This window comes from Podarcis liolepis (assembly GCF_965112155.1).
Source record: "Podarcis liolepis genome assembly, chromosome: 2".
In the NCBI taxonomy this organism is placed as follows: domain Eukaryota; kingdom Metazoa; phylum Chordata; class Lepidosauria; order Squamata; family Lacertidae; genus Podarcis; species Podarcis liolepis.
Window position 1 is genome coordinate 20,923,310 of NC_139555.1, and position 23,222 is coordinate 20,946,531.

The 23,222-nt window shown below is 44.9% G+C and overlaps 2 protein-coding genes across 2 annotated transcripts in view; one reads left to right on the plus strand and one right to left on the minus strand.

Moving 5' to 3' along the window:
- Positions 1-19,174, plus strand: CD63 (CD63 molecule). The gene is made up of 8 exons (XM_083490457.1): positions 1-206; positions 1,558-1,638; positions 11,560-11,748; positions 12,826-12,900; positions 15,020-15,115; positions 16,904-17,038; positions 17,133-17,216; positions 18,458-19,174. Exons 1-8 carry the CDS (start codon positions 21-23, stop codon positions 18,521-18,523), a joined length of 912 nt encoding a protein of 303 aa, XP_083346583.1. The 5' UTR covers positions 1-20; the 3' UTR covers positions 18,524-19,174.
- Positions 19,037-23,222, minus strand: part of RDH5 (retinol dehydrogenase 5) — a gene marked incomplete at its 5' end in the record, with an annotated part of 9,134 nt that continues 4,948 nt past the window's right edge. The window contains one exon of the mRNA XM_083490431.1: positions 19,037-21,311. Within this exon, the coding sequence (XP_083346557.1) occupies positions 21,088-21,311 (224 nt within the window). The 3' untranslated portion in view covers positions 19,037-21,087. The remainder of the gene's footprint in view (positions 21,312-23,222) is intronic.

The window sequence follows — 23,222 nt, forward strand, 5'->3', positions numbered from 1 at the left end:
CTTTCCCCCGTTTCCATCACATGACGAGCAGCTGGGAGGAGGGGGGGGGAAATGAGCCGAGTTCTGGAGAAGTGACGCGAGAGGCGGGTCCCGCCAGTATAAGACGCCCCGCCGACGCGGCGCTCCGCTCACTGCTGCCAAGTTGGGAAGCGCGCGCTGCTGTTTGTTGGCTCGACGGCCCTTGGGGACGAGGAAGTCGTTGGACGGTAAGAGAAGCAACACCCCCTCCTGCCCCGAAAAAAAAAACCCCAATGCAAACGACGAGAAGTTTCTCTTTTACCTGAGGGAGTGGAGCCTTCGCTCTGCGGGCGGGAAGCGCTTTTACGCGGAGAGGGAGAAACGCGGACTTGTGAGGGGCCTGAGGTGGCGCCTCACGGTGACTCAAAAACGGCCTTCTGGGGATCTTTCCAAAAGTTCGACCACTTTGGGCAGAACTATTTAAGAAATGCAGCTCAACAACTTTGCCCCCAAACCGAAAAAAGCTCAGAAACTTTCCTGTCACTGTTGGGAATATGGCAACCCTCCCCTCCGGGTCTGGAGTTTCCTTCCTCCCCTCGCCACGCCTTGAAGGCTCTTGAAATCTGGCTTTGCCTGGGGAGGAAGGGAAGGTTGGGGTGAGGTGGGGAGAGAGGAGCGTTTGCCCGCCGTCAGCCTTCGACGAACCCAGAAGCTGTTGCGGAAACTGCGAAGTTTTTTTTTGCGGCTGAGGGAAAGGGTGGGCTGCTGCACACCGCCTAAAGAAAGGGACACTTTCCTCTTCCCCTTCCCCTCGCCATAACGACGAGTATAGAGTTGGCCTTGTGTGTGTACTGCTGTTAAGGTTGCCATGTGACTGGCTGAGGGGGAGAAGAACGGGGCGGACTCCGGGGGTGGGGGCAGCTGCCCCCACCTAAATCAAGTAAAATAAAAATGCTTAACTAAAAGTAGAAGGGGAGTTTTTAATGTCTGTTTGATCGTGTTTTTAATACTCTGTTGGGAGCCGCCCAGAGTGGCTGGGGAAACCAAGCCAGATGAGTGGGGTATAAATAATAAAATTATTATTATTATGGAAATTGTAGAAAGATTTTTGACGGGTTTTTCTGAGCGCATGGGGTCAGAAGAAAGTAATTTTAGCTTTCGAATCTGCTAGGCAAAGGTTGATGACAAGTGGGTGTCCTGCCTCCCCCCCCCCAAAAAAAAATTCTGGCTACCTGCCTCCCCCCCCCCCGTAAATCCTGGTTACGCCCATGGGGTGGAGAGAACTGGGGCAGAGAAAGAAGGAAGGCCAGGCACAGTCCTGCTTCCTTTTAACAGTCTATTTCTAGGCTGATGCACTTGTGAAGGACTTTCCCTCCCTGGAGGGAGTTGTGTTTACAATGACTGGGATCGTATCCGCTTTCTTCTCCCACGCACCCCGTTCAAGGCTGACTCCTGCAAGCTTCCTGCTTTTCTCTGCCGCCGCCCCCCAACTTCCCTTGTGTTTATAATCCCCACCTCCTCCTCTCTGATATGTACCTTCTGTGTCGTTTATGCTGCCTAAGTCTGTTGGTTCTGACTTTCTTTTTTTAAACTTTGCAGGGACAGATACGCAAAATGGGGGTCGACGGTGGTATGAAATGTGTTAAATTCCTGGTTTTTTTCTTCAACTTCATTTTCTGGGTAAGTTGATTTGGAGGGCCTTGGTGCTTGAAACGGCGAGGAGTAGCAGTTACTTCTTGCCTACTTAAGAAAAAAACTCCTCAAAACTGTGGGGAAGGCGGTGTTCGTACAACAAAATTTATGTATCTTGACTGCTGGTATTTTCTATTTGGCAGAGAAGCTGGATAGCGGGCTTATAGAGCCTTCACATGACTATTTTAAATTCTGTTCATTTCGTTTGAACTTTTTCTTTAACGGCTTGACTATACTCCTTGTAGGGGCTACTTGTTGCCAAAAGTCTCGGGCTTCTGTAAGCACTAGCAAACTTTCCTTCCAAGTTCTGCCGGACTTGAGAGGTGGTGTGTTTTGAAGAGTCTGACTTGGCTTCCTTGGTCTGTGTTACATTTTTATCAGGCTTTCCTGTAAATGATATAATCTGAGGCATATCTGAATTACATGGCTTGGTCTTCTCAAACCAGTAGCTGCCCTGGCTTCCTCTCAAAGACCCTGGGAGTTTAGCTTTAGAGATGCTGATAATCTTTCTAAAGAAACAGCTGGGGGCTTCACGGAGCTTTAGTCTCCCCCCCCCCCCCCCATCTCACGTCTCCAGGATGGTTTGGGAGTCTGATAGACAAAACTGATGTTCCTATTGATTCAGAAAATAGTAGTGATCTTTGTGTTACTCAGGTCTACAGGCACTCATGGTTTCGAGCAAGTAGCTTGCTTCCACACAACTGGAACACCCAGTGATTTGGCAAACCTAACTTGCATCTGTTGTTTGCAGTACTAGGGACTCCCTTTCAGACAACTGTGTTCCATGTGTGTTAAAGAGCAGAGCTAGTATGTGCAAGAAATGTGTGAACGAGGCTAATATAAGTATTGAATGTGAATGTTCAGGATTGTTTAATCCTCCTCCCCGCTTGGGAATAGGAAGTCTGGAAATCACTGTCCAGAAATGCTCCTATTTGTCCTTTGAGGGTGCATCCAGCCATTGGCTCTATGACCCTGGGATGTTTTGCATGCAGGTTGGTGATTGCCTAGTAGCAAATGTGATTAATGTCAACGGGCAGTTCAGTAAACAAGTACATTGGTTATCATTGGTTATCTGGCACTTTCTAGGAGGGAAAAGGGTTAATGGGTTCTTGTCATTCATAGAATCATAGTGTTGGAAGGGACCTAAGGGTCATCTAGTCCAACTCCCTGTGAAAAAAGTATATGGAATGCAAGGTATGCAGCATGTGGTGTGTATTAGAAAATAAAGAACAAACTTTCTTTAAGGACCAGTTCAGTCCTACTGCCTCTTAAACAGAGATGTCAGCTCCTGGGGGCCAGCCCTTTGGGGACCCCTAAATATTTTTGAGGTTTGGACCCTCAATTTTCAAAAAGGGCAGTGTGACTCCTCCTCCTGCTGCCACGTAAGAGGAGAGTCGAAGCAGCCTCCCACTGGTGTTGGTACCAGCAGGAGCCGTCCACTTGCCACATTTGGCTTCGCCCCAGCTCCTCCTGAAGTCATGACATAGATGCCACGCGTGGTATCACACACTCAACATTGCTCCCCCTCCCAATCACCCTCAGAAGCTGGCAGGGTACAAATTATTATTATTATTATCATCATCATCATCATAATCATCATCATCTCTGCTCTTAAAGCTGTGTGGGTGAAGGACTTTGCTTGTACCACGCCAGCTGTCATGGTGGTCTAGGACTAGTGGGGACTGACATATCTACATATAGTGAACAGCAGCTTCTGGTGGTGGAACAAAGCAGACAGGTTTCCTTTGCAATGCCTTCTGTACTCTGGAAGGTGAGGTCAGGGTCTTAATGCACTTTTAGTGATGCAGGATGAATCACCCACCCACATGAAATTTGTGGAAACGGCCTTCCTGTTGCTCAACAGCAGTGCCCAGCTCATCTCACTGCTCCTTACAGACACCAGCTATTGCTCAGTCTCTGACGAAATTCCTGTGTTGCATGGAGCCAGGGGTAGCCAGCTTGCTGCATTCCATATAATTCCCACTTCTCATCAGCCCCAGCCATTATGACCAGTGGTCAGGTCTATTGAATTCATTAACTGCTTCTCACAACAGAATGCCCCAATGCAGTTTAGAAGAATAATTTACTTGGGGTAAAATGAAGTGACAAAAGGAGCTGTAGTCCATCAACATCTGGAGGGAACCACATTAACTACCCTGCCATCAATTTAGTATGGGAGCCAGGAAAGAGGATAAACCTAAAAACAGAGGATGGAAGACTTCCAGTGGAATTGGAAGAGGCTTGGCTTGGGTGTCAGGAATCATGGACAGAATTTTTAGTGATGCCCTGTGATGGGTTCAGCATACAAGGGAAATATTTTTCTCCTTTCTCTTGATTGTTTCTCCCTTGGCACTGGAACAGCCTTTCTCAACCCTGGGTCCCCAGATGTTGTTGGACTGCAACTCACATCATCCCTAGCTAGCAGGACCAGTGGTTAGGAATGATGGGAGTTGTAGTTCAACAACATCTGGGGAACCAAGGTTGAGAGAGGCTTCAGAATGGCAGGTGTGGCAAGGGTAGGAGCATCCGCTGAATGGATGAGTGGGGCGAAAAGAGTGAGAAGAGATTGGAGGAGATGATTTGCAGCAGGAGTGGGAAACTGGTTCCTTCAGGTGTTGCTGGGCTATGGGAAGAATTCAGCATCTCACTTAGATTATTGTTCCATCAAGGTAAGTATTTTGGCTTGCTTGATGGAACACATACACACACACAGCCCTCTCCTCTCTCTCTGAACTGTTCCAGGGGCTTTCCCAAACTGTCCACCCTGAGCCAATTTTGGGAGCTGCATAAGGAGAGGAGGAGAAGCCAAATTGCAAAAGCGGAATCCTTTCCACAGGGCTTCCATCAATGAGATTTGTTGGTTGAATCCTGCCTTCTAACTCCCATTCTGCTTGACATTGGCCATGGCAAATGAGGCTGACGAGAGTTGGATCACACCTGGAGGACCACTGGCTTCCCGTCCCTGGCTTAGAATCATGATAAGCAGTTATTTCTGGCGGGTGGCCACTTTTAAGAATTATTTGGTTGGGGTGGCAAGGCAAGAACAATTTCAGTTTCAATCTCAATCTCTTATTTCTGTAGCTATGAAGCAAACTGAAGCCTAAGATTTCTGGCATCTTGACCTGATCTCTAGTGGTGTCTGTCTGTCTCTGTGTGTCACATGATACCATATCACATGAATATAGCTAAACTGAAGGATGCATTCACCCAGCTATATTTGCCTACGTCGATTGACAAAGAAAATGTCCCACAAAATAGTCAAGTCTTATTGCATAGGATCCTCACCTCTTTCTCTTTTGCTTCTGGGCAGCAACTGGGCATGGGGGTGGGCACAGCTGCCACCCACTGAAGGGATTGAATTGACTCAAAGGGCTCCTGTTGTTACTCCCTCTAAACCTGGGATCTTTTGGGATTATTCAGTAAACAAGAATGTTTTACATCTGTCTTGTTACACAGAGGTAAAACGTTCCTTGCCAGGTGCATCCTGTTGCTGCTATCAAGCTAATCACATTAATATCTGTAGTCAAAACAGCAACCCTGATGGGGTGTTATTATGCTGGGAAGAGGAGAACCAACTTTTTAAAAGTCACATGGCTTTAGTGTTGGAAAAAGATTGACTAGCTATGCTCACATTTTCACCTTTCTTTGTGTCACGCTGACCAGGTTCACACATGCTAAGGTGAACCATGACTTGGCATGAACATGCAAGTCTGTGGGCTCTGGGAGGTTATGCTGCAGGTACGTTGCTTCTCTGTCTTTTTGCTGCTGTGTCACAATGAGCTTAAGCCATGGTTTGGCTTAGCATCTTGCCTGGGCTTGTGGTTTAGCTCACCTCAGAAACCATGAGCTGTAACCTATTGTTACAACTCGTGGTTAGTCTGGAGAGCACTTAAGTCATGAACCTGAGTTCAGACAACACATTAATTCGAACCACAGCTTAGCTTAGTGTGGAACAGCAGCAAAATTTTGACTTGGGCAGAAGTGAAGCAGCTACAGTCTCCTCTGTAGGTGCCCATGCATCTGAGTTCAGTTGTGGTTTGGCTAAGTGTGACGTGCAAACCAAGCCAGTGTTTGTCTTGCCAGTCATAAAGATGGGCGAGTTAGCAACATGTTTGATTTCCCTGTTAAAGTGATCAGAATGGTAAATACAGCCTGTGCAAATGGAGAAGGGGTGGTGGTTACATGTAACTCTACTGAAGTTAAAGGATCTAGAATCCAAGCTCCATCCTGGACCCTAGAATCTGAAATGATTTGTTCACTTGTTCCTAGTATACACACCAAAACTTGAATTTCAAAACCCCCACTAATTCTAAGTTCTAAATGCGTGTTTCCATTAGTCTCAGGCAGTTTATCTTGTGGCTCATCTTTTCCACCAAGTTTTTCAGACTCTTGAATCGCATGCTTCGAAGTCTATAAAGTATACATACAAACTCCAAACTCATATTATATTTTAGGTCTTTCAAAATGTTATGTGATTAGTATTTGTTAGGATCCCACTATTCAAATAGAGCTGAAAGAACTGAGCTTTTCTCAAGTTTTCTGTTTTGCATGTAGAAACCATATGAAAATATAGGCTGTTGCCAGTTTGAACATACCAAATAAAAAAGTGTGCTATTGTTAGGATGCCGCTTGGTGCGATCTGTGTTATGATACAAGCCAGGAAGTGGCAGAAACTGTGGCTTCGCCCCTGCTTGGGTAACGGAACTGCAGTGTGAAGCATTTCCTGGGTTCGGAGGGGGGACCTTCTGTATGTGCTCCTTTTATATTAAATATTCTCATATTTGGCCTAGCTGCTGCTGTGCCTTAAATACCAAAGCTGCCAGGATTGTTTTATGCATGTCTCCTCTCTTCAGTGGCAGTAGTGTAACTATTTTAGCTATGATAGCCAGCTCAGCTAGAGTCCTGGGGAACCTTAAGGATTAACCACCTCGTTGTGTCATGTTTTGTACGGTGGAGCCTTATTTGCCACACCCAGAAGTTTTATCCTCAGGCTATTTATTTTGTTAAGCAATCGCATTTCTATCCCTTCAAGGAGCTCAGGCAATGTCCGTGGTTCTCCCTTTGTTTTATCCTGTTATTCATTCATCCCATACTTTTAAATGCATTTCATCATGGCTTTACAAATTGCAAAATGTCTGGGGCTTTTTAAAAAGTATATTTGTTGCACTAGGGCGACAGAGCACTTTAATGTCCCAGCATGCACTTCAGTCCCTCTCACAAAGTCTGGAGGAACTCTATATATTTAAGTTTATTCATCTCGCCTTACCAATTCTTCACCAATGAAAAGTGGGCCACTCACACCCACCTTGATTGGGTCTCATTTACACCTGTCTCTGTACACCTGATCTCTGAATTGCTGGTCTTTGTGCCCTAATTTTTGTAAACATTTCTTCCTCTGTATGTGAGTGAGAGAGATGAATATACCTTACCAGTTCAGGACAACTCTTCATGTATCCGGCATAGTAGGCTGCAAATCACAAAAGCTTATTTAAAGATGCCACAAGACCTTGCTTTCTTCCGATTACCAATGTGAGAAATGGAGGGAACTGACTTGGCACTGCTTGTGAAAACAGCCCCATGTTATAAAAACAATTATGCTTGGAGTTACCATATGGTTCAGGAAGGATGAGGTGGGGAAATGTGTGTTTGGACTAGGACTACTTGCAGAAATTGGCTTAGACTGGGGTTTTTTGTTGCTGGTGTTGTTGGCCTGCGGTGCGCTTAGCTGCCTTTCGCGTTTCCACTTCCTGTGCCTTGGGAAAGCATGCTTTCCCCAGAAAACATTAACCCGAGTCGGCATATGATCATTGGAGTTGATGGGATGGTTTGCTTTGGTCTAATGTAAACAGCAGCCAGATGTCCCTTGGATCTGCTGGGAGAGACTTATGAAGGAACAAAGATATTAGCCTGGAGGGTGTGGCTTGGGGGCAGAAAGCCAGTAATTCCTGCTTTCTGTGGTGACTGCTGTTCCAGAAAAGGTTTCCAGCATAAAATGCCCTATTGTTGAGTCCAGGCGACATCTTCCTTCTGTAACATGAACAGGAAACGGTGTGACAGAAGAGATAGCAACTAATGAGACTGCTTAGTCTTAGCGTAACCCTTCCTGATTTTGTGAACAATTGCTATACTGCCTGCACTGTGGCCTGTTTACCGCAGCACTTTGGGTGGGATTTGGCACAGGAATCACGTGGAGGTTATACAGAACAGCCCAGCTGCAGAGAGCAAGTGAAGTCGGAGGAGGGATTTCTGGAGACACCCTAAAGCTTATTCTTGCACGCAGAAACTCACTAAAAGCTTTTGAACCATGTGCACACCTCACACCTGTTGCAATGAGGCAAATAATAAAAACCATTTTCTTTTGACACTGGCTGTTTGTCTCCAGGAAGGAAAGGGGGAAATGGCATGTGTGGCTGAACCACTCCTGCAAGACAAACGGGCATCGCCCTGTTTTTAGTGCCTCCCAACAGTTTCTGCGTTCTCTGGTGCTCTTTTGTGAACGCCCCTCCATCCATCCACATACATACCCACCTCACATCAGAGTTAGCCGATTTCCCCCTCATATTGAGCCAGTGGGAATATCCACAACTTGCCACCCTCGCGAGTGATGGTGGTCATGGATCTATGCTGATCTGCCTGCAAGTTCAAAGCTTGCTGTGGGTAATCTGGAAACTGGGCTTGGGCCTCTTTGCCTTAGGTGGATCCACCCTGCTGTGATAGGGCAAGGTAAATATCAGCTCCAGGAAATGCAGCACCTATTTGGGAACTGGGTGGGAATTTGACCCTACAGCTGTGCTGACTCAGTCCTGAGCTAGGTGCCTTCATCTGATCTTGCTTATAATGGTCTCTGTTTACTCTGACTTTCTTGGTACCTCTCCCTACCTCTCCCTGATAAATAACTGCCCCGTTAAGACTATCTTGCTACAGTTGTCATTCTTCTGTTTTGGTCTCTCTTTCTCATATATGTGACCTGCTGCCAAATCTACAGTAACTTGTGGGTGGCAATTTGATGCTACTGCACATGGTATCAGTGCCAAAGTGCCATGAATTAACGTACCCTGCCATTTTTAAACTGATATATTTTATTGAATGTTCATAAAGTTTCACATAAACATTCCAATACATAATAGGTTATTATTGTATAACAGTAATACAGTAATATCCAATTCCTTCTGTTGCTCATAGTTCACGTCCTGCTCACGAATTCAACATGCTAGAATATTTCTTTACATTATCCAAAAAAAGGCTTCGGTTCTTCCATAAAACAATTCCCCATAGTCCATCACTTTACTTATCCATTCTTATTTGGTGGGAAATACTCCCATCTTTCCATTTTTATGCATAAAGAATCCTAGCTGCTGTCATTACATACATAAACAACTTAATCGTTTTTTATTGAACTTCTCTCCCTATAATCCCTACCCTGTCTTTTTTTAAACAAACAAACAAACAAACAAACAAACAAACAGCAGCTTTGGTTTGCTCTGGACTGTTAATTATGGTGACCCTATTATCATAACTGCACTTTGCTAGTATATCTTTCAAGTAAAAGAGCAAGCAGGGCATGTTTAAAATGCATGTGACCAGGCCCAAACTGCATCCAGTTGCAACATACCAATGTGCTCCTTCCCTTCTCATTCCTCCATACTCACAGACCCTGAGAGTAAATGTTACTTAATGAGTTATCTTTTTTGAAAGAAAGAAAGAAAAATGGCTTGGTCATGAAAGCCACAAGGACAGGATATTGCAGAATAAGCGTACACAGCATCTGGGGTGGAGAAGCCTTTTATAATCAGCCTGTTTGGATTAGGGAAAGGCAGGCTGTGAGCCTTGTTGTGGAAATGGAGGTGTTTTTAAGAACACAAATGTGTCACTTTTACCTGTGAGTGTTGGGAAGGTATGCCTTCAATAGTATTAAAACTCTAGGCCAGGCTTCCTCAACCTCGGCCCTCCAGATGTTTTGAGACTACAATTCCCACCATCCCTGACCACTGGTCCTGCTAGCTGGGGATCATGGGAGTTGTAGGCCAAAAACATCAGGAGGGCCGAGGTTGAGGAAGCCTGCTCTAGGAGCTGAATTCATCCCTATTCAGTATTAAGGGCCTACACGCTTAGAACCATGTGAGGCAGAGATAGGAAACTTGTAATGCCCTCCAGATGTTACACTCCACCTGTGATCACTGGCCATGCTGGCTGGGACTGATGGGTATCTGAGTCCAACAACATCTGGAGGGCTGCAGGTTCCCCATCTCTGATGTAAGGGGAGAGCAGTGCAAAGGCATATTTGCTATCCCCATCCCCTTCTGTCATAGTCCCAGGAGCCTGGACCTGCAACCCCCCACCCCCATGCCTTTGAGCCCCATTTATGTGCTGGGGGAGACCTGCTCTTACTTGGCTCCCTGCTAAGTTTAGAACTTCAGACACACAGGCTTCTAAACTGTGTAGGGAGCAGAGAACGGCAAGTTCCCTGCTGAAGACCTTCACCCTCTGAATACATGGTAGATGGTGGGACAAGACAATGAGGATGCGATATGAGTCCTTTAACACCTGATAGCACTTTCCACCCCTTCTAATTCAGATGCCTTATTGCTGGCAGAAACACTTGGTGGAACCTGCATTTAAACATGGATGCAGCAGGGTTTGAAATTAGCAGGGTGCCAGGCAAATTTCGCGCCTAAAGTTTCTCCATTTGCGAACGCTGTGGGTTAAACCACAGGGCCTAGGACTTGCCAAACAGAAGGTCGGTGGTTCAAATCCCCACGACGGAGTGAGCTCCCGTTGCTCGGTCCCTGCTTCTGCCAACCTAGCAGTTCGAAAGCACATCAAAGTGCAAGTAGATAAATAGGTACTGCTCCAGCGGGAAGGTAAACGGTATTTCCGTGCGTTGCTCTGGTTCGCCTTAGTCAGGCTGGCCATATGACCCAGAAGCTGTACGTCTGCTCCCTCGGCCAATAAAGCAAGATGAGCGCCGCAACCCCAGAGTCGGTCACGACTGGACCTAATGGTCAGGGGTCCCTTTACCTTTACCTAAAAAAAGTGGCTGCCATTTTTTGTGCCTGGCACACTCAAGGATTACTGAAATGTATGTGCTTTGAACCCTCACAGTGTATGTTAAGGATAGGCAATATGTTAAGGAGTTTAACAAACAGGAGAGTGTTTTGAATACTGAAGTATGGTATTTTTTTAAAAAAAAATTTGCAGACAGCAAATTAAACAGTATTAACAGTTTTAACAATGTATGTTAAAAATGTCATATTAACAATGTGTCACTTATATGAATTGCATATTGGTTCAGGATTATCAAAATAAAATGTTGCCGACCCCCCTCCCCAAAATGGTGACTAGACAAATCTGTTTTGGCGCCCACAACCCAGGTCCCAGGAGCCATTTGGCTCCTAGCTTTTCTACCCTGGTTTCTAACACTGCATTGGATGGTGTATTTGAGCCCAGCTTTAGTTGTTAACAGACTGTTACCCCCTTGTTGCTTATTACGAAGCTTTGCTGAAGTATTGTCTTGAAACTCTTCCTTTTTATTTGAAACCACGATGCACACCTTAAGGTCAAATCAGTGGTGATTTCACACTGCAGAGTAGCTGGCAGTGCAAATTTTACTTCAGAATGAAAAGCAAATGTTAACTCTGTTCTAGTGTCTTGTAGTGAACAATACCTGTAAAGTTTTTTGTACTTTGATTTCATTATATGTGTTGGAAGCCGCCCAGAGTTATATATTATTTATAATATATAAATAAAATAAACAGAATAAATAATAAAATTATTATTAGTTATTATCCCCCCCCCTTTGGTGCAATTGTGAATCTTGATGCAATATTCTGCCCGACTCCAGTGGTGCAGTTCTTGTTGGTTATGCATGGACAATTCCGCCACTAATGGTTGGGTTTCTCTTCCACACAGCTCTGCGGCATTGCTCTGATCGCCTTGGGCATTTATGTACAGATTGAACTCAAACACACCCTGGTGATGACCAGCGCCTCTGCTTCAGGCCCTCCCATTGTCATCCTGGCTGTTGGAGTTATAGTCTTCTTCATCTCCTTCTTTGGCTGCTGCGGAGCGTTAAAGGAGAACTACTGCATGGTCACCACGGTGAGGAGAATGAAGGGGAGCTAGGCATTGGAATCGCAGGGTGGGAAGCTGAATTCTTAGATCTGACTGGCTGGAGGGAGCTAATATAGCTTAGTAGTCGGGACTGCAACCTCTAAAGTTCCATCTAATCCAGGCACCTGAGCCTTTGGCACCCCACCCTTTCTAGAGCTTGAGAAATTGAAGGCAGTAAGGATAGCGAATAAACCAGGCATAGGCAACCTTCGGCCCTCCAGATGTTTTGGACTACAATTCCCATCATCCCTGACCACTGGTCTTGTTAGCTAGGGATCATGGGAGTTGTAGGCCAGAACATCTGGAGGGCCGAAGGTTGCCTATGCCTGGAATAAGCCGTGCTTGCAAAGTACGTAAGTTACGCTTCGTTTTACTGCTGATCTAAGACCTGTGTTGTTAACCTTGCCCTGGTACAGGTCTCAAAACCATCTTGCCCAGGGGTAGTCAATATGTTGCTCTCCATATGTTGTGCTACGGCTGCCACCAGCATGATAAGGGTTTCATAATTTTTGAACACGAAACATGGGTTGTGTGTGCACGCTATGCAAAAATCACAAAGCAGGAAAAACAATGAAGCCAGCCAATGTCTCTACATACTTCATCCTTATTTAAGACATTGTGATACTTCAATATATTGCAATGTTTAGCTGTCGCTCAGACCTAGCCTCAATTAGCATGGCCAATGGGTGATCAGGGACATTGGGAGTTGGGGGGCACCACATTGGCAACTACTGTTCTAGCTTGTCATCGTTTCCCATTTTGAATATTGGGAGTCAGGATGGGGCAAATCACTGGCTTCACAGAACAGATTTGATAGGCTTTGAATAAGAATGGGTTCTGTCTCCTCTGGCTGGCTAGGCCACTGCAGACAACAGGGCGGGAGAGTTATTTAGACAAAGCTCTCCTTTTCAGAGGTAGGGCTGTTTCTTAAGTGGACACAGTCTTTGCTGTCAGAAGGTGAGATTCATATGAATAAGGGTGAAGGCCCAAAATGAAGAGTGGCAGTGAGGCTGGGATCAACAAGCACTCCATAGATATTATTAACAATTGCATTTCCTTCAATAGTTTGCTGTGTTGCTGACACTGATCTTCCTGGTGGAGATTGCAGCTGCCATTGCTGGCTACATCTACAAAGATGAGGTAAGAGATACTTCTGGGTCCCATTGTTGTGGGTAAAGGGTGGTTCTGCTGTTATCTCCAGATGTTTGCTGCAACCCCCTGGAGCAGTGGTAGCCAACATGGGGGTCTCCAGAGGTTTTTTTCTTCCATATTTTTTATTGATTTCAGAGGTTTTGCAAATTTACTTAAATTTCAATATGTTTTACTTAGAATTTTGACTTTTTATTTTTTTTATTCAATTTTCTGTTTTACAATTTAGGATATTCATTTAGACAACTTCAAAATATCAGTGACTTCCCTTCTCTTTCCATGGTTCATTTTGCATAGCATAAACCACTGCCTGTTTTATATAAACTAAACCATTCAGTATTTCATTTTCACTTCCATCAGAACTTATTTACACTGTTGAATTTATCTTAACGTTGCCAGCGTTTTCAAGTGTACACAATTTCCCCCATATATTCAATAAACATTTTCCAATCTTCTTTAAATGTATTTTCTTCTCGTTCTCTTATTCTATATGTTAGATCCGCAAGCTGCGCATATACCATCAGTTTAAGTTGCCATTCTTCTTTGGTTGGGACCTCGCTCGTTTTCCATTTTTGGGCTAACAAAACACAGGCCGCTGTAGTGGCATACATAAATAACCTTTTTTAAAATAAAATTTACTTCCCACCCTTACCTCCATGATGTTTTTATTCCCACCCTTTATCTACTGCTTTATATAACATATTTTTATCTGATACAATTATCCTCAGTTTCACTTATCGTTGTTTTCTTTCCGCTGCTTGTAATTCAAACCCTGCCCACTTTTTTTAAACCAGAATAACTTGTTAAAATAAAGTTTCTTTAGTCACATGCAGACACTTGTTATCAAGATTCAGTCATCATAGTTCAAGTGTCAGACAATTAAACAAATCACTTCTTCCAAACATGGCACAAGAAGTTGACCCCATCAAAGCAGACCACAAAATTTAAGCGTTTGTTTGATGTTCTTCCATACATGTTGAGCTTCTTCAGGTAGCAGTCTTATTGAGTGAAATAATAGAAGCATTATTCTTGTATGTGTGTGTTTTCTCAATGTCTGTTAAATGTCAGATTTGATCCAAAGGCTTCCTCTTGCTTCCATTTGCTCCTGGCGGGCTTACGCCAGGTCCAGCTTCTTCTGCGTGACCGCCAGCTGGTCCTGCAGCCGCTTCTTCTGCCAGTCGAGGTAGCGCCTCCGCGCCCTGTTTGCCTGCCAACCCACCAGCAGCCCCGAAGCGAAGGCCAGCACTGCCACCTTCACAGAGCGCTCTGAGCGCAGCACCATGTTTCCCCCCCCCGCCCACGTTTTAATTTGACTGTAGCAGTTCTTCAGAGGGTCTCCACTCTTCCATAAACAGTTTGTCACTTTGATCTGCTATTTCACAATTTCCACATAGTCCATTAAACTTTTGAAGTCATTCCTCTTTGGTTAGTACCTCTCCTCCTTTCCATTTCTGCGTGTACAGGATTCTGGCGGCTGCTGCTGTTGCATAAATGAATAGCTGAACCATCCTTTTTGGGACCTCCATCCCTATTATCCTTTGGTAGAAAAGCTTCGGGGCTTTTGGGAATAACCAACTTGAATTTTTTTCTTCAATTCATTATGTATCATTTCCCAAAAGTCTTTAGCGTTTTATACATGTCCACTACATAGGATAAAATGACCCTTCAGCATGTTTGCATTCCCAACATTTATTTGACACATTCTTACACATCTTAGCCAGTTTGTTTGGTCAGCAGGTGATTTTTAGCTAGAACATCCCTCGCTTCTGCCATTGGCCCTCCTGGATGAGGTTGATGAGAGTTGAGCGTCCCAGCAACAAATAGAAGTTGTATGTTGGTCACACCTGCTCTAGAGAGAGATAGGCAGAGGGAATATCTAAAGAGAAACACTTTTTAAAAAAATCACTGGATTGACCCTGAGATTGAAGACCATCACTAGAGAATTCATCCAGAAGTTCCTCATGTTCTCACAAGGGGAGGAACTTCCTCAGGCACGCTTAATTTACCCATGTTTTTGGTCTTGGCTAAATCTTAAGGAGGCTTAGTCACCCTCATCAGATGTCCTAAATTTAATTCTTCCCTTTCCTTTTCTGCTTGCTTCCTCTTCCAGATCAAAACGGTGATTGACAAAGAAATCAGGGCAGAAATAGCAGTCTACAAAAGTAATAAAGAAGTTAAGAATTTGTTGGATGACATGCAGCAGAAGGTGAGTGTAACATAGAAGGCCTGCTTCCTAGATCTAATTGTTGGGGAGGCAATGCTGGCAGGGGATCGTCCTTGTTTTCTGATGGCATCTTCTGCTAAGAGCTGGGAACAAAACCCCACCCATAATTTGAAGGGTAACTTTGAACATTTTCAAGGGCCAAGGTGTACCCAATGGGATTCTTCACTTCTCGGCAGATCCCCATGTCATATCACAGACTCCTTCTGAAAGTGCCCTCAGTATTATAATAGTTTTGCCAAGTAAAGCTGTCTTGGAGATATGGATCTGTTGGTACATTAGATCCTCCCATTTTAAAAATGGCATTGTTGTGTTAATATCCCCCTTTCCTCTTTAAAGACAGTAAGTCAACCACTGAAAGGTTGAATCAGTGCTGGGGTGGAATCAGTGGTCATGGTGCATGTTGGTGCCAGTGACATGGGGAAATAAATGGAAGGTCCTGGAAGCAAAATCTAAGTTATTAGGTAGATTGTAGAAAGCCAGGGCCTTCAGGGTAGATTCCTCTGAAATGCTGCTGGTTCCACACAAGAGATTGCTTTCTGAAACCTTTGTCTACACAAGCAAGCAGGTACAACCAGGCAGAAATGGTCCAGTTTCTTTTGGGGTGGCAATAACAGCTTTGTAACACTGCAAAAGAACAACAACAATGAAAAAGGAGTTAGATTAAATCACTATAAATTGGTGATTCAGAGGTTTAATTTGAAATCAAGCTGGATTTGGTATCTCTGGTAACCTCTCTGTTAATGTTGGCTGTATGATCCGTATTGTTTTATTGGTACTGTTGCTGCAGATTTGTTATGGCCTTTGGCTAAAACAATAAACTTACATTGATTGGTATATGTAAATGGACAATTGCCAACAAAGACCAATAGAAGTCACATTTGAATTCAAAAAAAGAAACTTCCCGAAAATGAGGGGTATAGTAAAAAGACGGTGAAAGGGAACCTGGTGGAGATAGTTGTTCTTCAACAGTATGCTATTTTCATGGTTGACAGTCTACATAATTGATAAAGAGGATGGGCGCAAAGCAGAATGGACGACCAGAGGAAATTAGACTCTATCAAGACGAATGACGGTGCAGCCCCTGTACTGGTTTTTGACGAAATTGAAGCTGCCATCGGTGCAAATGAGATGGCGAAATAACAAAGAAATGTTTTAGAAAAGGGCAACCAAAATTATCAAGGCAGTGGCGCAATTCGCCTACGGTGAATGGTTATGACATGTGGTTTTCAGTTTTGAGAAAAGGCAACTGAGGAGGGGGCATGTGTACGTTGATGCCTGGTGTGGAGAAAGAGAATGGAGAAGCTTTTCTGTCTCATAACATTAGAACTCAAGACATCAAATGGAGCTGATCATTGGAATATTCAGGGTGGACAAAAAATACATACTCTGCATGCCTCTGAATATCAGTTTTTGGGAATCGCAAGTGGGAAGAGAGTGCTTGCCTGCTTCCTATGGGTATCTGATTGGCCGCAGTGATAGTAGTAGGCTGTTGAACTATAATGGGTCTTTGGCTTGATCCAGGAAGGCTCTTACATTGTTATTAAAGGCTGTTGAACTTGAACCTGGATTCAGTGATTCAACGGGTAGTTTTGTGCAGATCACTACAGTTGCCCTCTGTTCCCTATTTGCAAAATGGGAGTGATGGATGGATTACCATGCAGAATACTTGGGTATGTTAAGGAAATGTTCTCCGTTCTGGGAGTTAACAATCCCTGTTGGCCTGGAAGATACTAATCTCTCTCTCCCACCCTCATCTCTCTCCAATTGTAGTATAGCTGTTGTGGAGCCTCCAATTACACGGATTGGTTTAACGGAACTACGCCCTCAAATATACCTTCATCCTGCTGCAAACACAATGACACCGATTGCCAAAGTAATCCAACCGTAGAAAAAATCAACCAGGAGGTATGATTGGATGAGTGCTGGGGAAGGAGAGCTTTGTTCCTAGCATGAGGGTTTGGGCGGATGCTATAAAACCTTGTTCCCTCTCTCCCTGCAGGGCTGTGTAACAAAAATAGAAGCCTGGTTGAGAAAACACATCATCATTGTGGCTGGAGTGGCATTGGGCATTGCCTTCTTTGAGGTACCAAGAATTATAATAGATTATGGGGAACTGTGGGTGGGTGGGTGGGTGGGTGGCTGGGTGCGCATACATGCACATCTGCACCATGATGTTGTTATGCTGGGGCAAACTAGTAACTACAGATCTGTCTCTATTCAGTGCTTTTCTTTTTTAAAAAGAAGTTTTGACATTAACATCTGGATCTTTCAACCCGGATAAGTGATCTGGGTTAAATATTTCCATCATCCTGGATTTTAGTATCTTTAGTTAGCAGCAATGGAATCTGCAGGACTCTGAAACCCAACTTGTGGCTTCTGGGCAAGCCTGCTTTTGGGACTTCACCCAAGCATTGCCCACCTATTTCTCCAGAGTTTTGTTCACAGTCTTAAAAGGTTTAGAAACGGCTCCCCCTGTCATCCAAACAAAAGGAGAAGATACTTGAACTTGGCACCATAGGTCCATTCCATGTAGAACTTGTGATTCAGTAATCCAATGTGCATCTGATGTACACAGAGTGTTGCGTTGTATCCTGTGTCCCATCTGTACTGCTGACTAGCAGACTAGTGTGTAGTGTTAAGCTGCGAAGTAATGCTACTAGTGTTCTGCAGAGCTCTTCCATGCCACTTTGCTCTAGCTCAGAATATTCCCCCAGCTTGTCAAGTCTATACTGTGGGCGGTAGAAATGTGTTGGCCCACGTTTGATTCACTAAAGCAAATTGCAAGCACTGGAGAGATACCGGTACTGCTTGCTGTCATTACAACCGTGGTGGATTGTGCCCTTCATTTGGCAGTCTAGTGCAGAGCTCGGGGCATGGGGATTGTTACGGGGAAATGGGCTACCTGAGTAAACAAAAGTAGCTTGTGAGCTATATAACTGGTTCCTGTGGCATGTGCCAATGCAGGCTTGAACTGTTTGGACTGTAGAGGGATTGCCTTGCTGCCAGTTCCCCTTGCCTGCAAAGTTATGACTGCCTAAACAATCACCTGAAGTGGAGACCTAAAGCTCCATAGGAGAGTATCTGCTTTGCATGCAGCAAGTAAGCAAATAACGGCTCTGCATGTAAAAGTTAAGCAAATTTGGTGGCACATTTCAAAGAGCTGAGCAGGAAAAATTTCTTGCACACGCGCACACCCTAGGAAAGGATGGGAGAAGTGGTTGCATGGGCTCTATTCCTTGTAGGGCCACTGTGTAGTGAAACATTCACTTACTTGCAAATTACACCTCACAGCTGATACAATTTTCTTGTAACTTCTTTCCTCAGCTCCTGGGCATCATTTTTGCTTGTTGTCTCATGAAAGGAATCCGCAGTGGCTACGAGGTTATGTAGCCGCATCTCATCTTATCACATCTGGTTACTGCAGCAGCAATCACAGAACCCCTGGGATATTTCTGTCTCCTTTTTCTGGGGGTACAACTGACCATTATATATGCCTGTAGAACAGGCGCTGGGTGAATGTCTCCTCTTCTGTTCCCTTTCTTGAACACATATGCCACCCTCCCAAGGATTCACACGTTGCCTTATCTCCCCCCACCCCAATCCCCTAATGGGATGTTTCCCTCAAAGTTCCTATCTTCTGTGCCTCATTCAACACTCCATTCCTACTTCAAAAGTTGCATTAGCTTTCATGCTATACTTCACGATCTAGTGAGCATCTTGTGATAAACGACTGCTATTGTATTCCAGCAAATTTTCTTAGTCCCTTTCATAGGCCAGAGCAAGAACCTTTGAACTTTTGCTTCTCCCAGATTCAATCTTCAAGACTTCTGGACCTGCAGCATTTCCCCCCGACACCTCACCTAATAAGTAGACTGCTTATATACTTTAGGATGCTCCTTTCCCCCCCCTTGGAAAGACTGTCTGTTTAATCAAGTGAGCATAGTTGTTTTGGAAACCACAACGGGATGGAAAATTGTGGGGATTTTGTTTTTTTAGCCAGTAATTCATTATTTGGAAAATAAAGACATTGTTTCTCCCATGTGTTCTGGCTTATTTATGTGCTATCTCCATCCTGATTTTGCATTTGTCTGCATTGTAGATAGATGGCAAGCTTCAAACAGAAATTTCCTTGCGTTTGTCATTACGTATTTAAATCTTCCTGATGCCTCTTCGATTTCTCTGGAAGCAAATCACTCTATAATCTTAAACTTCTATCATCTCCTTACCTGCTCCTGGTTTTTAACTGGCCTTTAGTTCTGGGCAATGGATCACTTTTACTCCCATGTTCTGTCCAGAACCTTTTGGAGGGTGTGGCAGGGATTTTTCTAATTCGCACTGCAGCTGCAGTTTACTTACCCTTGTATTATCTCAACTGTGTCAATATATTGCCATTCTGACCTTTAACGTAGCCTACAAAAGCAGACAGAACTTGGGCTGAGTTGTCTGCTGTGATGAATAAGTAATTTGCAGCCTGCTAGGAGGAACTTCTGTGTAGCTGAAATCTCCCTGGGTTGAGGTCACAGGAAAGGGAACTATGGCTATTCTGGAGAACACATGAGCTCTTCTTCTTTGCAAATAATAATAATAATCCCCTAGCCACCAGCTATTTCAGTATTCTCATGTGATGAATAACCATGCATTCTTACGCAAAGCACAGTTATGCATTTATGGTAGGATTATTCATGCTTTTTATGTCTTTGGGTATCCTGCCTCTCCAAAATTACGAATGAGTGCACGCATGCTTCAGTAGTGATGTCCATCTAAAAACCTACGCTTTGGGGCTAACTGTGCCATTGATTGAGGCCCCAAATAAGACAAAAGAAAGCAATACAGTACAGGTCTTGTTGCTTTCCCCTCATTTTGTGCTTCACTGGTCCTGCTTGCTCAGCTCCTTGCAGCTGGGATGTCTTCGCACCTTTGGGGGAAAGACCCGTGCTCTACTGCTGCAGTGGAGAGATGAAGGGTTTCAGCTTGGCTGAAAATTCTGACTCCCTAATTCTGCATATGTGATACGCTCTGCCTCTGCACAGGACCAGCCCCTCTCAGTTGCGCATATTCAACTGGGGTACAGTTGTCTTTTTATGCGTGTTAGCTAACTAAATTTATCTATCCCCTTTCCAAGTAGATCCTGGCCATCTTAAGATGAGATGAGGAGCCTTTTCTATATCAAAGGCTGCATTTCTTGCGGGCGATTTTAACTACCCGCATGCATTTAAACAGCCCTGGGCCCCCTCCAGGGTGCCACCTGGTGTCTCACATGGCTGAAACATCTAACTTCCAAGCTATATAGTCTGGGTTAATCCCTGAGGTCCTTTGGAAGTTTGGGGGGGGGGTTGGAAGAGAAAGAAGAGTTTGAGCTTCCCTGAATCCGCTTCCGTACTCTGCAACTATTGCCCTGTAATGTGTTGACTCGTGAAAGTGCTATGAATTTCGTGGGCTAATGTAAAAGCCCATCACCCTCAGCAACTGCCCTGTATAGCGTTCTCTTGATCCTCAACCTTCGAGGATTCAATGCCAAACTGTCAGGAGCATCTCTTACAAAATGTTGCTTTAGAAACCTTTAAAAAACCACTTCCCTAGACAGTTCAGCTGCTGCAATATCCTCTGCTTCTAATTTTGCACTGGTTGACCAGCTCACAATGAAAGCTGCAAGTGTGGTTTCTCCCTGATCGTGCTCCCAGTCTGGATTATTGTTCCCTTCTATATGGTTGGTGCCTGGCTTAGAAACACCATGATCTACAATAATCATGCTTTTTTGGAGTACTGTTGAAAGTTTCCATAACACCCTTTGATCTGCGGAAGAGGAGCAAGCAGGCTGGGCAAACAGCTTTTTTCCTACTGACAATGACACTTTTATTTCTTCATAGTTCTTGCGAAGAAATGTGGTCTGTCTGATTGACAGCTGGTTCACAGGCTTGGTCCTGGAGAGAGGCGAGGTGTGAGGTTCGGGGAGTCTAGCGAGCCCGATGGGCTGGCTTGGGTAGGATGGTAGCCAAAACAATGTCCACCATGAAGGCAGGTAGATAAGAGACTGGCAGCCACACAAACTTGGCATCCCAGCCAGCGCTATAGCGGGTGCGAGGGTATTTGGCCTGAAGGGCATGCTCCATGCAGTTGGTCACTTTGCTGAGGTCTGGGTCGCAGATGATGTTCATGATGAACTTCTGGACTTTCAGGTCTGTTGAGAGGCAAGTATAATTGCAGTCATCAAAAACACAAAGAGGGACCATTTTACGAACTGCCTGCCTGCTTACCTTTGCCTGCCCAGTGCATCCATCCTAATTACTATCTACCCTCTTCCTCCTCCTCACCCCTGGTTCCCCTGGTCTTGGACCTAGTACTTCAGATCGAAATCAGAACTTTTATGCACATGCTTGGCATTTTTTAAAATTTGCATCTGTGTTGGAAGTCACATCTGCACAATCCTTTTTTTTTTTTGGAGTGTATGTAACCCTATGGCTCCAGAGTACTTTGATGGCTTTCGGAACATTGTTAAACTCAGAGGAACTAGTAACAGGCTCTGCGTGCATTACGAAACATGTATCTCGGATTGCACCACGTGTTGGTTTTGCCCAGGGGACATGACCTCTTCTTATCTGAACAGAGGCACAGTGTGGTGTAACGGTTAAAAGTGTTTGACTGTGACCTGGGAGACCAGAGTTCGAATCCACACTCCTCCAAGAAGCTCAGTGGGTGACCATTCACTGTCTCTTGGCCTAATCTACTTCATGGGGTTGTTGTGAGGATAACATGGAGATGGAAAAACCTTGAGCTCCTTAGTTGTGTGGGGAGGGGGGGTATAAGAATGCAGTGAGGAAATTAAAAATGCAGTCACCTCTCTCCTGTGGCAGTTGATTTTCCCCTAATCCCATGCCTCTAAATAAGTGTACACCAAGGATTTGATCCTTTTATAAGCCCCATTATGAAACTGGCAGATGTCTTCATGCCTGAGCCGAGCTGCCCAGCTCCAGTCTTAGAAGGTGAAAGATTAGCTTGAGCTTAGAGTATGTGTCTTCCCTCCCTCCCACCTCAATATGAGAAGTTGTGCATGCCAAGACATTACCACCAAAGGAAGGATGGAGGAAGGGAACTCTGCAAGCGCCAGCAGTCCTAGCAAGTTGTAGTGTGGGTTTAGGGATCCAGCGCTAGCTCGTGTTGGGAGCCTCTACCAAGGAACTAAAGCACATACTTGAACCATGGAGAAACCATGGCAGGATTATGCTGCTTAGGAGCTGACAGATGAAAGATAAAAGTGATGGTTAAAAAGAAGAAGCTGAAACAGGGTTGGAATTTGCTGCAAGTAATTGGGTGTATAGGGACACGGGTGGCGCTGTGGGTTAAACCGCAGAGCCTAGGACTTGCCGATCAGAAGGTCAGCGGTTCGAATCCCCACGATGGGGTGAGCTCCCGTTGCTTGGTCCATGCTCCTTCCAACCTAGCAGTTGGAAAGCACGAAGTGCAGGTAGATAAATAGGCACCGCTGTGGCGGGAAGGTAAACGGCGTTTCCGTGCGCTGCTCTGGTTCACCAGAAGCAGCTTAGTCATGCCGGCCACATGACCCAGAAGCTGGATGAGCGCCGCTTTACATGACCCAGTAAAGCGAGATGAGAGCCGCAACCCCAGAGTCGGCCACGACTGGACCTAATGGTCAGGCGTCCCTTTACCTTTACTTTTAATGAGGTGTAGGGGAGAAATAGTATGGATAGGAAAATTGGCCTTCCATGTGTTGTTGGACTCCATCCTCCATTAGTCCTGGCCGGCATGGCTGATAGTCTGGGTCTATGGGAGGTGTAGTTCAGCAGCTTCATGAGGGCCACAGGTTAGAATCATAGAATCTTAGAATTGGAAGGGACCCAAGGTCATCTAGTCCAACCCTCTTCAATGCAAGAATCTCAGCTAAAGCATCCATGACAGATGGCCATCCAGCCTCTGCTTAAAAACCTCCAAGCATTCTCCCTCTTCCATGTGACAGCTCTTAAGGCATTTGAAGATGGCTATTATATCTCCCCTCTGTCTCCTCTTTTCCAGGCTAAGCATACCCAGCTCCTTCAAGCGTTCCTCATAAGGCTTAGTTTCCAGACCCTTGATC